This window comes from Mauremys mutica, chromosome 3 (genome assembly GCF_020497125.1).
Source record: "Mauremys mutica isolate MM-2020 ecotype Southern chromosome 3, ASM2049712v1, whole genome shotgun sequence".
Classification (NCBI taxonomy): Eukaryota; Metazoa; Chordata; order Testudines; family Geoemydidae; genus Mauremys; species Mauremys mutica.
The window spans coordinates 46206804-46222298 of NC_059074.1; the positions used below are offsets into that span (position 1 = coordinate 46206804).

General features: G+C 43.5%; 1 protein-coding gene across 1 annotated transcript in view; it reads left to right on the forward strand.

Moving 5' to 3' along the window:
* AGPAT5 (1-acylglycerol-3-phosphate O-acyltransferase 5) overlaps positions 1–15495 on the forward strand; it is a 107350-nt gene that overhangs the window by 45168 nt on the left and 46687 nt on the right. The window contains exon 4 of the mRNA XM_045009000.1: positions 3303–3392. Coding sequence (XP_044864935.1) covers positions 3303–3392 — 90 coding nt within the window. The remainder of the gene's footprint in view (positions 1–3302; positions 3393–15495) is intronic.

The following is a 15495-nucleotide window of genomic DNA, read 5'->3' on the forward strand; positions in this document are numbered from 1 at the left end:
TACATTAAAACCTTATAGAGCTTACAGAGCAATTTGTTGAGCATTTAAAAACATTCTAACCTCATGTCCAGCACAAAGTTGTTCAGGTGCTTATGGACAGCATCTGTAATATTATATATAAACAAGCAGGAAAGTGCCCATTCTTAATTTTGCAGTGAGGCAACAGGAATGGTGCCCTCTCCACAACATGTGGCTATGCATCTGACAGGGAAAAACAGCAATCTGGAAGACCAGCTAAGCAGAATCATGATAGCCACCGGTGAGCGGTCACTGAAAACTTCAGTGATACAGGAAATCTTCACATGCTAGGGACACCCATAGACAGACTTCTTTACAATGAAAGAAAATGCAAAATGTCAGAAGTTTTGTTCGAGAGCAAAGACAGACAGACATTCAATTTCAAATGTGTTCCTCAGATCATAGAGCCAAAGTCTCCTATATGCCTTTCCTCCTATTATGTCTAATAACAGAGTGCTGGGGGGGGGGGACATAAAGAAGATAATTTTAATAGCGCCTATTTGGCCCAAGCAGCAATTGTTCACAGATTTACTACACGGCTCAGAAGGGATGTACAGAACGCTGCCTGTCATTCCAGATTTGCTTACTCAACAGGATGGTTGAGTCTGCCATTCAGACACAAACTCTGTTCACCTTATTTAGGTTTCTAACAGAACTGAATTTATTGCCTATCTTGTTCCACTTCTGTTCAGGCTATATTAGTGAGCTCTGGAAAACATTACATTTTAAAATGGAAAAGGTTCACAATGTGGGCAGAGGATGACGATAATGATCATGGCCTCAACCTAATGTATACCTGAGTACTTCCTCCAGCTCAAAATAGCATCACTCTCTTCAATTTAAGGTTCATTTATTAGCCTTATCCGCCTTCCATTCTCTCAATGATAATAAATTGGTGTTTGCTCATGAGACATTTACCATCCTATTGAAAATCCAGCATCCTCTTGGGATCTTAATATAGTTTTCATATATTTAGGCCTGGTCTACACTGGGGGCCTGGGGGGGGTGCTGATATAAGAGATGCAACTTCAGCTACAAGAATAACATAGCTGAAGTCGACGTATCTTATTTCAACTTACCTCCCGTCCTCACGGCACGTGATCGACGGCCGCGGCTTCCCCTTCCACTCCACTTCTGCCTCTCGCCTTGGTGGAGTTCTGGAGTCAACGTGGAGTGCGTTCGGGGATCGATTTATTGCGTCTAGATGACACGAAATAAATCGATCCTCGATAGATCAGTCGCTATCCGGCAGGTGGTGTGGACATACCCTATATGAAACATCTATTTGAGACTATAAGAGAATGTTCTTTACTTACATGTTTAAATCTCTCAAAGATTTTTATTGAAAAAAATCAATGCAAGTAGTCTAGTACAGTTCTTAGAAAAAGCAGTAAATGCAGCAATGATGAAAAGATTATTTGGTAAGATAACAGATTTTAATTTTGAACATGCAAAAAGATTATGTATAATAATGAGGAATTTATTTTTGAGGCAAATTTTATTTATATCCTCTTTTATCTTTTTTGCTTTAGTTGTGTTTCTCTCTTTTCAAACTTAATAGTGCAATCAGTCTCTCAGTTTTAAAATGTTAATAGTAATACATCTGGAACAAGCTATAAAACTAATCTTTTCCAGGAAATGGTTTAGTTTTTCATAAGGTTTCCAAGTGAAAATGCTATTATTGTGAAGAATCTTTTGCCTTCTAAAACAAGTAGTTATTTTAATTTATCTGAGTATCATCAGTATCTAACGTTCTCTTTGCAATTACCAGACTTTCTTTTATTTGTGAAAGTGTATAATAGTGTGATATGGTCAGTGCTGCTTGTTACTACATACGCACATACATACATGTATCTACAATACGATACCTATTACTTGTCTTCAGTATTTGTCTTCTGTTGCTATTTACAGCATGACACCCAGATTTGAAAATTCTGATCTGCAAATACTTATGCAGGTGAATAACTTTACTCATGTGAGGAGTCCTATTAATCTCAGTGGTACTACTTGCATTAATAAAGTTACTTCTATGTGTGTATTTGTAGGAATAGACCCTTGTGTCAGTTCCAGTGTTGTCTTCTGATTCAGTAACATTGTTAAACAAGACAGGTCAGGTCAGTGGTGAGCTGGAGCCAGTTCGCACCGGTTCGTGCAAACCGGTTGTTAAATTTAGAAGCCGGTTTAGAACCGGTTGTTAAAGGGGTGGGCAAACTCCGGCCCGCGGGACCGTCCTCTCTGGCCTGCCTGAGCTCCCGGCTGGGGAGGCTTTCCCAGCCCCTCCCCCGCCTTCCCCCCTCTTGCAGAGCCTGGTGCCAGCGCTCTGGACCACTCCTGGGAAGCTCTGCAGCTCCTGCCGCTTTGAGCGGCATGGTAAGAGGGTGGGGCTGTGAGCTCCAGCGGGCCGCGTGGCATCCATACATGCTGCCCTGAGCAGTATGGTGAGGGGGCCGGGCCAAGGAGAGGATGGATAAGGGGCAGGGAGCGGTTGGAGGGGGCAGAGGTTCTGGGGGGGCGGTCAGGGGATGGGGAACGGGGAGGGGGTTGGATAAGCATTGGAGTTCTGGGGGTCTGTCGGGGTGGTGGTGGATGGGGTTGGGGCAGTCAGGAGACGGAGCGGGCGAGTTGGGTGGGGTCCTGGGGGGCAGTTGGGGTGGGGAGGTCTCGGGAAGGAGTGATCAGTGGACAAGGAGCGGGGGTGGGGGTTGATGGGTTGTGGGTTCTGAGGGGGGCAGTCGCGTGCAGGATGTGGGTGGGGGTCGGATGGGAGTGGGGATAAGCTGTTTTGGGAGGCACGTGGGGCTTGTACTCACCAGGCAGTTCTCTACTGGGTCTTCAGCGACACATTCTTCACTCGCTCCGGGTCTTCGGCGGCACTGAAGGACCTGCCGCTGACATGCCACCGAAGACTCAGAACGAGTGAAGAAAGTGCCGTCAAAGAACCGGTAAGAAACCGGTTCCTAAGATTTTGGTAGCTCATCACTGGGTCAAGTGCTTTCTAATTATTTGTGTGGACATTGTGCTCTACATGTAGAACACTTTCTTATATGTAACTTTGTTAAAGAGTATGTATTGCTTATGCAAATGTAAAATGGTGTGTCTTTCATCCTGAGAGACAATGTTCTCTACTATGCAGGCTGCTAATTTTATCTCAATAGATGCTTCTAATGACCTGTCACCATAATATCGAAAATTGTTTTTATCTAAATTCAAACATTTGTTTTTTCATCAGATGTAGTATGTGATAAATACTAAATACTTTTTATTTTTAAATTTTTATGTCCTAGCATGGAGGAGTCTATGTAAAACGAAGTGCCAGATTTAATGAAAAAGAAATGAGAAACAAGCTGCAGGCCCAGGTGAAAGCTGAGACTCCAGTAAGATTACACTTTTTTCTCTTTATTATTATTTTTAAATAATCAGTCTTTGTAACTGGAATTACAATTACAAAAATCAGAGGAATTAGAAATAACTAGTATCTGTAAATTACAAGACAAGCAACCGTGTGCATGTTTTCTTTAGGTATTTTCACTGATTATTCGTAGAGCTACCATTATAGCAGCTGAGTTTCTTTCCAGAAACAGCCAATTTCACTGTTCCCTATATTTTTAAATAGCGTCTTGCTTACTGTAGTAATGCCTGTCAGACTGATTTTTTTCTAACTGTATATCAAATTAGTTTGATCTTTTGAAAGTCAAGAAACATTCTTACAAAATGTTAATCAATCAGCTATCAGGATGATTAATCATTTTTAATGTAAGTGACATTTTAAAACTGAATAACTTTGTCTGCTACAGGGAAAATCTCTTGATAATTTTCTATTTGAAGAACAACTGTTATTGCCAAGTGACTTTTCTCATGACTCCCTCTATGGTCCGTGGTTCACTGGTTGGAATCACTATGCTTTCATTTGTAGTAGTTACTGTACATTAATATGTTATGTTTTCCCCCTTGTTGGCTTGGTGCATTATAACCTACTTGGTAACACTTGAGATCTCAGTTGATCAGCTCTGCTTTAAATTATATGAAAAAGGAATCCTACAAAAAGTGGAAACGGACAATTTGCTAAGGATGAGAACAAAAGAATAGCACAGCATGTAGGGACAAAATCAGAAAGGCTAAGGCACAAAATGGGTTACATCTACCAAGGAACATAGAAAGACATTAAGAAGAAGTTCTATAAGCACAGTAGGAGCAAGAGAAAGACAAAGGAAAGTGTAGGTCCTCTACTTAGCGGGGAAGGAGAGCTAATGATGGATGACATCAAGAAGTATGAAGGGTTTAATGCTTATTTTACTGCAGTCTTCACTAAAATAGTTAATTGTGTCCAGATATTTAACAAAATTAACCTTAATATTTAGATAAGTTAAGCCTGGTCTATACTTAAAAGTTAGGTCAACATAGCTGCATCCAATCAGAAATGTGAAAATCTACACCCCTGACCCAGGTGTAGCTATGCCAACCAAACCCCCGGGATAGACACAGTTATGTCAACGGAATAATGCTTCTGTCATAGCTTCTTTAGCCAAACAAAAAGAGAGGCTGAGAGAGATATGACTGCTCTCTATAAATATATCAGAAGGATAAATACCAGGGAGGGAGAGGCGTTATTTAAGTTAAGGGCCAGTGTTGGCACAAGAACAAATGGATATAAACTGGCCATCAACAAGTTTAGGCTTTAAATTATTTGAAGGATTTTACCAATCAGAGGAATGAAGTTCTGGAACAGCCTTCCAAGGGGAGCAGAGGAGGTAAAAAAAAAAAACGAACTGGTTACAAGTCTGAGCTTGTTACGTTTATGGATGGGATGGGATGGTGAGGTTGCCTACAGTGGCATATGGCCTGTCTGCATTTGCTGTAGCAAATGTCTGCAACAGCCAGAGATGGAATAGTCAACAAGGAATGCTCTGAGTTACTACAGAAAATTCTTTCCCAGGTGCTCAGGGTCTAACTGATCACCACATTTGGGGTCAGGAAGCAGTTTTCCCTCAGGTCAGTTTGCCAGGGACCTGGAATTTTTTTGCCGCCTTCTGCTACATGGGACACGGGTCACTTGCTGGTTTGAATTAGAGTAAATGGTGGATTCTGTATAATTTGACGTCTTTACATCAAGATTTGAGGACTTCAGTAGCTCAGCCAGAGGTTATGGGTTTCAGGAGTGGGTAGGTGAGGTACCGTGGCTTGCAATGTACAGGAGGTCAGACTAGATGATCATGATGGTCCCTTCTGGCCTTAAAGTCTGAGACTGAGATGCTCCCTGACCCAATCTCAAAATGTTGATGGAGGGCATTGTTCTACAAAGTTTTCTTACACTGAGTAGCACTTACTCATGCAACTGTTCTTAGTGAACTTTTGAAAACGTTTTTCAAGTGAAATTGGGACTGTTCCAGCATTTTAGCAATGGTGTTGGGGGTGAACTGATCAGCATAGCCAACATAAAAATGGGTGTACTGTTTTATAAACTTCTTTCCAACCAAAGAAGAGAGTGTAAGTTTACCAGACTGAAATAGAACTGTCAAGATTATACTTACTAAACCAAATGCTCATGTCTGTTAAGATAAAAGAAGCAGTGCTACTGAGTCATTATTTCAGGGGAGACTTAAGTTTCCATTATCTACTTTGTCTGAGAATAGTTTAAATATAGATGTTGTAAATACCCTTTAATCTACAATTACTATATTGAAACAAGAAAGTGATAGCTTTATGCACTTAAAACTATTCATATAGATACTTGGTAGTTCTGAAATCTAACATGATATGTCCACAAGACCTCAAATTGTGTTTTTAATGGAATACCTTTTAGTCAGACAGAGTTTGTGCCATTGAATTTAGCGCAAGCGTAGATATTGACCCTGACATGACAAATAATGGTAGACATTCCAGAATAATAATTTGTTTACCTGATGCTGCAGTCAGGGCAGAAGAGCAGTGTGACAACATGCAAAAAATAAAACAAATCCTTTTATTTAGTGTTTCTAAAAAATCTTATCTTATTCATTTCTTTAACTGTCAGGGAAAGGGTTGTTTGCAGATTGAGAGAGATGGGGGAATCTGTACTTGGGATCACTTTATTATTTATCATTTTCACCTACAGTTTTAACAAAAGAATCAAAATGATTAATGTTTAGGGTTTCTGGATAATGCCTGCTCTCATTAACAAAGAAACTTGAGAGTTCAAGGAAGACAGGAATGGAGTTGAGGCAGACCAGCTCTTAGTTTAGTGCAGCTTTTGGTTACATATATATATTTTTACTACCTCATGTCATGTGGTCCCCTTCATTTTTCAATCGTTAAAAAAAAAAAAAAACACTTGAGTAAAACGGAAAAAAAAATGACCTCCTCACTGCCTCCTGTATTAAACTGCTGCAAAGATAAACTGCCCATTCATGTCTCTGCTGCTCAGAGTGGTTTCATTCTTTCCAGATAGTGTGTACCAGCTTTCTTTCAAGAGCTGGAATTTGATTTTTAGACGTGTTAGAAATTCTCACAGTATAGTAAGCTAAAACTTCTTGCTAGAATTTGGAAATTATCAACTACTAAATTGCCGTGTTCTTTCAGGAAATTTCACTTGCTTGCTAAACCCACATTGAAATGGATAGTCAGCTGTGCCAGTATCATACCTTTTTATTTTTAATAGGCAAAGCATTTAAGTACCTGTGCAAAAGGGAAATAATGGAAAACCCACCCACAAAACTATTAAATTGTGCTACTTCGCTATCAGCTATTTCTTATATAATTGTAACATTTTGCACTTGCATCATAAGAGCAATAACTGTTTTCACAAGAATTTGTAGGGTAGCTTTATAATCATATCACCATGAAATAGGGGCATTATTACTATTTTTTTAATATTACTACAGCTTGTGTATTAGTATTGTTGCAGTCAGAAAAGTGACTGAAAAAATTACTTTAGTATTCAATATTCTTCAGCAATTACTGATCTACTCAATATGCTAATTTATAAATAAAGTTGACCACTGGCTCTGGTCCTAACTGCAAGCTGTGAATCTTAACTTGTTTCCTGAAAAGGTAGCCTGTATTCTCTCTCGCTAACCATCAAGAAGAACAAATCCAAAATCTAAATCCTGCCTCCCGTATGCTGGAGGACAGCTTGGAGGTGTTCCAGGTGTTCTGCCCATGAATCTGAGAATATAGCCACATCATCAAGGTAGGCGACTGCAAATTCCCCAAATCCAGCCAGAAGGTTATCTACCAATCTCTGGAAGGTGGCGGGTGCATTTCTCAGTCTGAAAGGGAGCACATTACATTCATAAAGCCCTACATGGGTGATGAAGGCTGACCTTTCCTTGGCAGGGTCATCTAGCAGCACTTGCCAGTACCCCTTAGTTAAGTCTAAGGTGGAGATGAACTAGGCACGTCCCAGTTTCTCCAATAGCTCATCTGTGCATGGCATTGGATAGTTTTCTGGGCAAGTTTCAGCATTTAGCTTACAGTAGTCCACACAAAAGCGGATTTCCCCATCTGGTTTGGGAACCAGAACCACTGGAGAGGCTCATGTGCTCTCAGAGGGGCAGATTACACCCATCTGTAACATGTAATTGATTTCCCTTTCTATTGCGGTTTTGGCTTGAGGAGCCATCCAGTAGGGTTGGGCTCTAATAGGGCGAGCATCACTTGTGTCAAAGGAGTGGTATTCCCGTTCTCTCCGTCCTGGGGTGGCTGAAAACATTGACGTGAAGCTGGTGCACAGCTCCTGGATTTGCTGTCGCTGCTTACACCCAAGGGTGATGGAAAGGCTCACCTCATCTATGCCATCGTTGCTTTTTCCTTCATAGTAGACTCCTTCAGGCCACTCAGTGTCATCTCTCTCCTGGGCTGTAAACTGGAGAACCTTGATCCCTTGGGAATAAAAGGGCTTTAATTAACATGGCATACTTTAGGTTTTAGGGTAGGGTCTCTCAGGTGCTCTTGGACCATAAATGGCCCCTCCTACGACGCTTCCATCTTATTGGCCTGGAACGCTTTCAGGACCATGACTTGGTCTCCTACTCCGAAGGAACGCTCTCTGGCATGTTTATCGTACCAGGCCTTTTGCTCTTGTTGAACGTCCTGTAGGTTTTCTCGAGCAAGGGCTAGAAAGTCTTTGAGGGTGTTTTGCAGGTTGGTTACAAAGTCAAAAACGTTAGTTTCTGGAGAAGATGTAATCTCCTCCCCTTTCTGCTTCACCAACTGTAATGGCTCGTTAACTTCGCGGCCATAAAGAAGTTCAAAGGGTGAAAATCCCAAACTGGGATGTGGTACAGCCCCGTAGGCAAAGAGCAACTGCTGCAACACTAGGTCCCAATCATTGGAGTGTTCATTCACGAATGTACGTATCATGGCCCCCAAAGTCTCATTAAACTTCTCCACTAGGCCATTCATTTGATGGTGGTAAGGGGTGGCAACCAAGTGGTTCACCCCATGAGCTTCCCAAAGACGTTTCATGGTCCCTGCCAGGATGTTAGTTCCCGAATCCATAAGGATGTCGGAGGGCCAACCTACCCTGGCAAAAACGTCTGCCAATGCCTGGCTCACGCTTTTAGCCCTAGTGCTGCTTAGAACTACTGCTTCCGGCCATTGGGTAGCAAAATCCATGAAGGTCAGTATGTACAGCTGTCTTCTGGGTGACTTCTTTGGGAAAGGACCCAGAATATTCACAGCTATATGCTGAAATGGAACCGCAATGATGGGGTGTGGCTGGAGAGGGGCCTTGACCTGACCTTGGGGCTTTCCCACCCTCTGGCACACCTCACAAGACCAGACATAAGTAGAAACGTCCTTGCCCATTCCCTCCCAGTGGAATGACTTCCCCAAACGGTCCTTGGTCCTGTTCACCCCAGCATGGCCACTAGGGTGATCGTGGGCTAAGCTCAAGAGCTTTTCCCTATACTTAGTTGGAACTACCAGCTGTCTCTGAGGATGCCAGTCCTCCTTGTGCCCACCAGAAAGAGTCTCTTTGTATAAGAGTCCTCCTGCTATAACATACCTGGACCTGTTAGAAGAGCGGAGAGGCGGTGGATCGCTCCATGCCGCAATCCAAGCTCCCTTGTGTTGATCATCCACATCCTGCTCTGTCTGGAACTGTTCCCCTGATGCTGGAGACATTAATTCCTCGCTGGGTTGTGGACTTGGGCCTGGTCCCAGTGGGAGCGATGCAGGTGATGGGGTTGTTTCCATTGACTGTGAACCACTCTCCACTGATGCACTAGATGGTATTTCAGGCTCTGGTTCAGTCTCTTGCACTGGTCTAGCTGCTGCTGCAGGTGCAGGCTCTGTGGCGCCCTTTGGTGCTGCTCCCCTGACTCTGGTGGGGTTGCAAGCATAGGTTCTGGTGCTGACCGCTCTGCCAGTTCCGATCCTTGCGTTGGTTCTGGCTGGGTTCCAGGAACTGGATTTACAACAGCTGCCACGGACTCTGGTCTGGAGTCCCATTCCACCACCTCTGACTGCGTTCCTGTAGGAGGCTCAGGAATGGAGTTAGGTGTGGAGATCTGTTTAGCCTGGCTGCGGGTCACCATCCCCACCCTTTTTGTTAGCCTCACATGGTTGGCTAAGTCTTCTCACAGCAGCATGGGAAAGGGGTAATCATTATAGACTGCAAAAGTCCATATCCCTGACCAGCCCTCGTACTGGACAGGCAACTTGGCTGTAGGCAACTTAAAAGAGTTGGCCTTAAAGGGTTGCACTGTCATTTGGGCCTCTGGGTCAATAAATTTGGGGTCCACCAGGGATTGGTGGATAGCTGACACCTGTGCTCCAGTGTCTCTCCACACAGTAATCTTACTCCTGCCCACACTCAGCTTCCCTTCGCTCTGGGAGTATTTGCAAGACATCTCAGTCTGAAGGCTGTTGGTGGGACTCCGGGGTGATGAGTTGTAGTCGGCTGGTGCTCCTGGGATAGTTGACCTTCACATGCCCCAGCTCATTACATTTAAAGCATCCCCCAGCTGACTGTGGGCTGGGGCAAGGTGGGTGGTTAGAGAGTGGGGTGGTGGGACAACAGGGCATCTGGGGTCTCCCTGGCTGTGGGGGGGCGGGCTTTGGGCTGATCCCGATGGTGGGGTGTCGCCTCGGGTTGTTCCTTCTGGTATCCACATCAACTGCTACTAGCTTTTTTTCTTTTCCGCCACCTCCACCCATTTGGTTCCGATCTCCTCCGCCTCAATTACAGTTTTGGGCTTTTCATCTAGGATGTACCTTTCTATTTCCTCAGGAACACCCTCTATGAACTGCTGCATTAGGAGAGACAGATCTTCCAGAGATTTAACACTTGCTCCTGATAGCCAGGCATCCCAATTTTTTACAGTGTGGCAGGTGTGTCGGGAAAATGCCACATCTGGTTTCCACTTTAGGGCTCTGAACCGCCGACAGGCATGCTCGGCTGTTAGCCCCATTCTAACTCTGGCCTTTTGTTTAAAAAGTTTGTACTCGTTCATGTGTTCTTTAGGCATTTCAGCTGCCGCCTCTGCTAAGGGTCCACTGATTTGCAGCCTCAACTCCACCATATACTGGTCTATAGGGGTGTTGTATCCAAGGCAGGACCTTTCGAAATTTTCTAAGAAGGCCTCTGTATCATCGCCTACCTTGAATGTGGGGAATTTCTTGGAATAGGGAGCGGTACCTGAAAAAGGATTGTTAGGGTTACCTGGTGGACCCAGCTTAGCCCTTTCCAGCTCTAAGCACTGCAGCTCTAGCTCCGCCTCCAACAGCTTTGCCTGCATTTCCACCTCCAAGCACTTTTCCTGGCTCCTCTCCTCCGTTTCCAAGTGCATCATCTGTAGGAAGAAATATCCTTGTCTTCTGCAGTCAGAACTCGGTCTGGATTAAGGGCATCCCTCCAGCTTGGCACTTGGATCTTGGTCGAGGGAGGGCTGACCCTTCCCTCCTGGGAAGTTCCCGGTCCCCCATCCCCTCCCTTCATTTCCGTCATGGAGCTGGATGTCTGGACTTGATCTGGGTCTGTCTTCTCTGTGGCATGCCACTTTGGGAAGACTGGTTTTTCTAAGGTTTCGGTGCCTGACCTCAACCTCATGCACAGGGCTGCCCTACGCTAACTTAACTATTTAGTTGTCAAGAAGATAGAAGAGAAAAAAAATGGCTTGTTGGACTCCCTGGCTTTGCAGGCCGATCCCTTTGCGAGCCTGTTTCCCCTCAGGCAGCAAATAAAAGAAAAGAGGGGGCGGGGGGGACTCCCTGGCTTTCAAGCAGCTAACAGGAAAAATGTGTCCTTTTAAAATCCTGAGGTCTGTGCTTCTGGTTCAAAACTATCCCACCATGCTGCCACCATGTCAAGGCTGAATCTCCACTCTGGCACTTTGAGTGCAGAAGGTGGGGGCCCGCAAGGATTTTAAAAATTCATACTTGCCCCTCTCGGCTTGTATTAAACTTCCAAGGTTACACCTTTTCTTTGACCTTGGCTTGGTAAATGCTGCCACCACCCAAATGCAAAAAAACCCCAATGCTTAGACCCAGGAAGGAGCACTTGGGAATTCCTCCCTGTGGGGTACCCTCAAGCCCTTTCACTCCCCGCTCCGGGGAAGAGCTGACAAAGAAAACAAAGAAAATTAGCTGTTGCTACCAGCTAATCAAACAACATGCACAAACCTTTTAGGATACGAAAAATCCAATTCTGTTCTTTAAAAAGATAAATTTTATTAAAAACAAAAAGGAAAAAAATACATCAGGAACTTAGGTTTTTGCTATATTTTAAAAGAGCAATTCCAAAAATTAAGCACCCAAAATAGCTTTCTTGTGGTTTAGCTTAAAGGTTACAAGCAAAAAAAAGCATCAGGGGTTAGCACAGAGGAGATTCACAAGCCAGAATAAAGAAATAAACCTGATTGTATCTATCTAAACATTCCTAATTTACTTACATATTTGGGGGGGTTCAAATAAGTAATTCTAGGTATGATCTCATACCTGGCTTAAAGCTTTACACAGCATTCCTGCTGCCCTCTGCTCCCCTCTTTCCCGGAGAGACACAACAGATACAAAGGGAAAGCTTCTTTCCCACTTTTAAAAAGTTCTAGCCTTCCTATTGGCTTTTTTGGTCAGATGCCCACTCCTTTTCTTTTACCTGTGGGCTTGTTTAACCCTTTACAGGTAAAGCAAGGAAAAAACAGACACCAAGAGGGATTTTACAGCTAGCTGGCTGGCTGGGTGTCCATAAAAGGGAGCTACCCCTGCTTCATTTATCACAGGAGCATAAACTCTAGCAAATAAAATGTAAAAATATAATTAGGAAGGCCAAAAAAGAATTTGAAGAACAGCTAGCCAAAGACTCAAAAAGTAATAGCAAAACAATGTTTAAGTACATCAGAAGCAGGAAGCCAACTAGACAATCAGTGGGGCCACTGGATGACTGAGATGCTAAAGGAGCAATCAAGGATAAGGCCATTGCAGAGAAACTAAATGAATTCTTTGCATCGGTCTTCATGGCTGAGGATGTGAGGGAGATTCCCAAACCTGAGGCATTCTTTTCAGGTAACAAATCTGAGGAACTGTCCCAGATTGAGGTGTCATTAGAGGAGGTTTTGGAACAAGCATATAAACTAAACAGTAATAAGTCACCAGGACCAGCTGGTAGTCACCCAAGAGTTCTGAAGGAACTCAAATGTGAAATTGAAAAACTACTAACTATAGTCTGTAACCTATCATTTAAATCAGCTTCTGTACCAAATGACTGGAGGATAGCTAATGTAATGCCAATTTTTTAAAAGTGCTCCAGAGGTGATCCCGGCAATTACAGGCCAGTAAGCCTGACTTCAGTACCAGGCAAACTGGTTGAAACTATAGTAAAGATCAAAATTGTCAGACATATAGATGAACATAATTTGTTGGGGAAGAGTTAGCGTGGTTTTTGTAAAGGGAAATCATGCCTCACCAGTCTACTAGAATTATTTGAGGGGGTCAACAAGCATGTGAACAAGGGGGATCCAATGGATATAGTGTACTTAGATTTTCAGAAAGCGCTTGACAAGGTCCCTCACCAAAGGCTCTTAAGCAAAGTAAGTGTCATGGGATAAGAGGGAAGGTCCTCTCATGGATTGGTAACTGGTTAAAAGATGGAAAACGAAGAGTAGGGATTAAATGGTCAGTTTTCAGAATGGAGAGAGGTAAATAGTGGTGTTCCCCAGGGGTCTATACTGGGCCCAGTCCTATTTAATATATTCATAAATGACCTGGAAAAAGGAGTAAACTGTGAAGTTGAAGAATTTCCTGATGATGCAAAATTACTCAAGATAGTTAAGTCCCAGGCAGACTGTGAAGAGCTACAAAAGGATCTCTCAAAACTGGGTGACTGGGTTACAAAATGGCAGATGAAATTCAGTGTTGATAAATGCAAAGTAATGCACATTGGGAAACATAGTCCCAACGATACATATAAAATGATAGGATCTAAATTAGCTGTTACCATTCAAGAAAGAGATCTTGGAGTCATTGTGGATAGTTCTCTGAAAATATCCACTCAAAGTGCAGTGGCAGTCAAAAAAGTGAACATAATGTTCGGAATCATTAAGAAAGGGATAGTTAACAAGACAGAAAATATCATATTGCCGCTATAAATCCATGGTATGCCCACATCTTGAATACTGCATGCAGATGTGGTCGCCCCATCTCAAAAAGATATATTGGAATTGGAAAAGGCTCAGAAGAAGGCAACAAAAATTATTAGGGGTATGGAACAGGTGCCATATGAGGAGAGATTAATAAGACTGGGACTTTTCAGCTTGGAAAAGAGACTACTAAGGGGGGATATGATAGAGGTCTATAAAATCATGACTTGTGTGGGGAAAGTAAATAAGGAAGTGTTATTTACTCCTTCTCATAACACAAGAACTAGGGGTCCCCAAATGAAATTAATAGGCAGCAGGTTTAAAACAAACAAAAGGAAGTATTTTTTCACACAACACAGAGTCAACCTGTGGAACTCCTTGCCAGAGGATGTGAAGGCCAAGACTATAACAGGGTTCACAAGAGAACAAGATAAGTTCATGGAGGATAGGTCCATCAATGGCTATTAGCCAGGATGGACGGGGATGGTGTCCCTAGGCTCTGTTTGCCAGAAGCTGGGAATGGTCGACAGGGGATGGATTACTTGAACCTGTTCTGTTCATACCCTGTGGGGCACCTGGCATTGGCCAGGAAGGCAGGATACTGGGCTAGATGGACCTTTGGTCTGACCCAGTATGACTGTTCTTGTGTTCTCATGAAAGATTGAAAACATGGTGTGTGGTTAGTCTGGAGGAAAAAAGACTGAGAGGGGACATAATCTTAATGTATGTAAAAGATCATTATAAAAAGGAGGGGTGATAAATTGTAGTCCTTATCCACTGAGGACAGGACAAGAAGTAAGGGGCTTTAATTGCAGTAAGGGAGATTTAGGTTACACATTAGGAAGAAACGTCCTAACTTTAAAGGTAATTAAGCACTGCAACAAATTACCCAGGAAGGTTGTGAATATGTGAATGTCTGAGATTTGGAGGTTTTTAAGAACAGATTAAATAAACACCTCTCAGGAATGGCCTAATGCTTAGTCCTGCCTCAGTGCAGAGGACTCGACTAGATGACTTACTGAGGGTCCTTCCAGTCCTAGGATGCTGTGACAGTGGTTCTCAAACTTCTGTACTGGGGACCTCTCTCACATAGTGAGCCTCTGAGTGCGACCTCCCCTTATAAATTAAAAACACTTTTTTATATATTTAACACCATTATAAATGCTGGAGGCAAAGTGGGGTTTTGGGTGGAGGCCGACAGCTCGCGACCCCCCCATGTAATAACCTCGCGACCCCTTGAGGGATCCCGACCCCCAGTTTGACCACTATGACCACTCTACTCCCTGTCATTCTGGACTGGTGTCATCTTTGACTCCTCCCTCTCTTTTCCTCTACACATCCAGGCTGTGTCCAAGTCCTGTCACTGTTTTTGTCTACAGCCTTTAAATTCCATCCTATTTTTTTCTCTGTCCATGCAGCTGAACTTTCTTATTCAATCTTTCTCATGACAATCAAGATGTTGCCTCTTTCTCTACACTTTTGCAAACCACCCAAGTTGCTCCCTCCAGTTAGTTTAAAATGTAGCTACTAAGATTTCTGCATGTTGCCCTGACCATATCATCTCCACTTGCTCACTAAGGGCTTGGCTACACTTGAAAGTTGCAGCGCTGGGAGTTACAGCGCTGGTCGTGCAGCTGTGCAGGACCAGCGCTGGTGTGTGGCCACACTCACAGCTACCAGCGCTGGTGTGTGGCCACATTTGCAGCATTTACAGCGCTGTTGGGAGTGCTGCATTATGGGCAGCTATCCCAGCATTCAAGTGGCAACAACGTGCTTTTCAAAAGAGGGGGGTGGAGGGTGGTGTACTGTGACAGGGAGCGGGGAAGATAGAGAGAGTGGATTTTTGCAGCCAACACTGTGTGTTAGCTTCCCTGGATTGAAAAATCACAAAATGTTCGCGAACCCTTAGTCTTAATTGCAAACA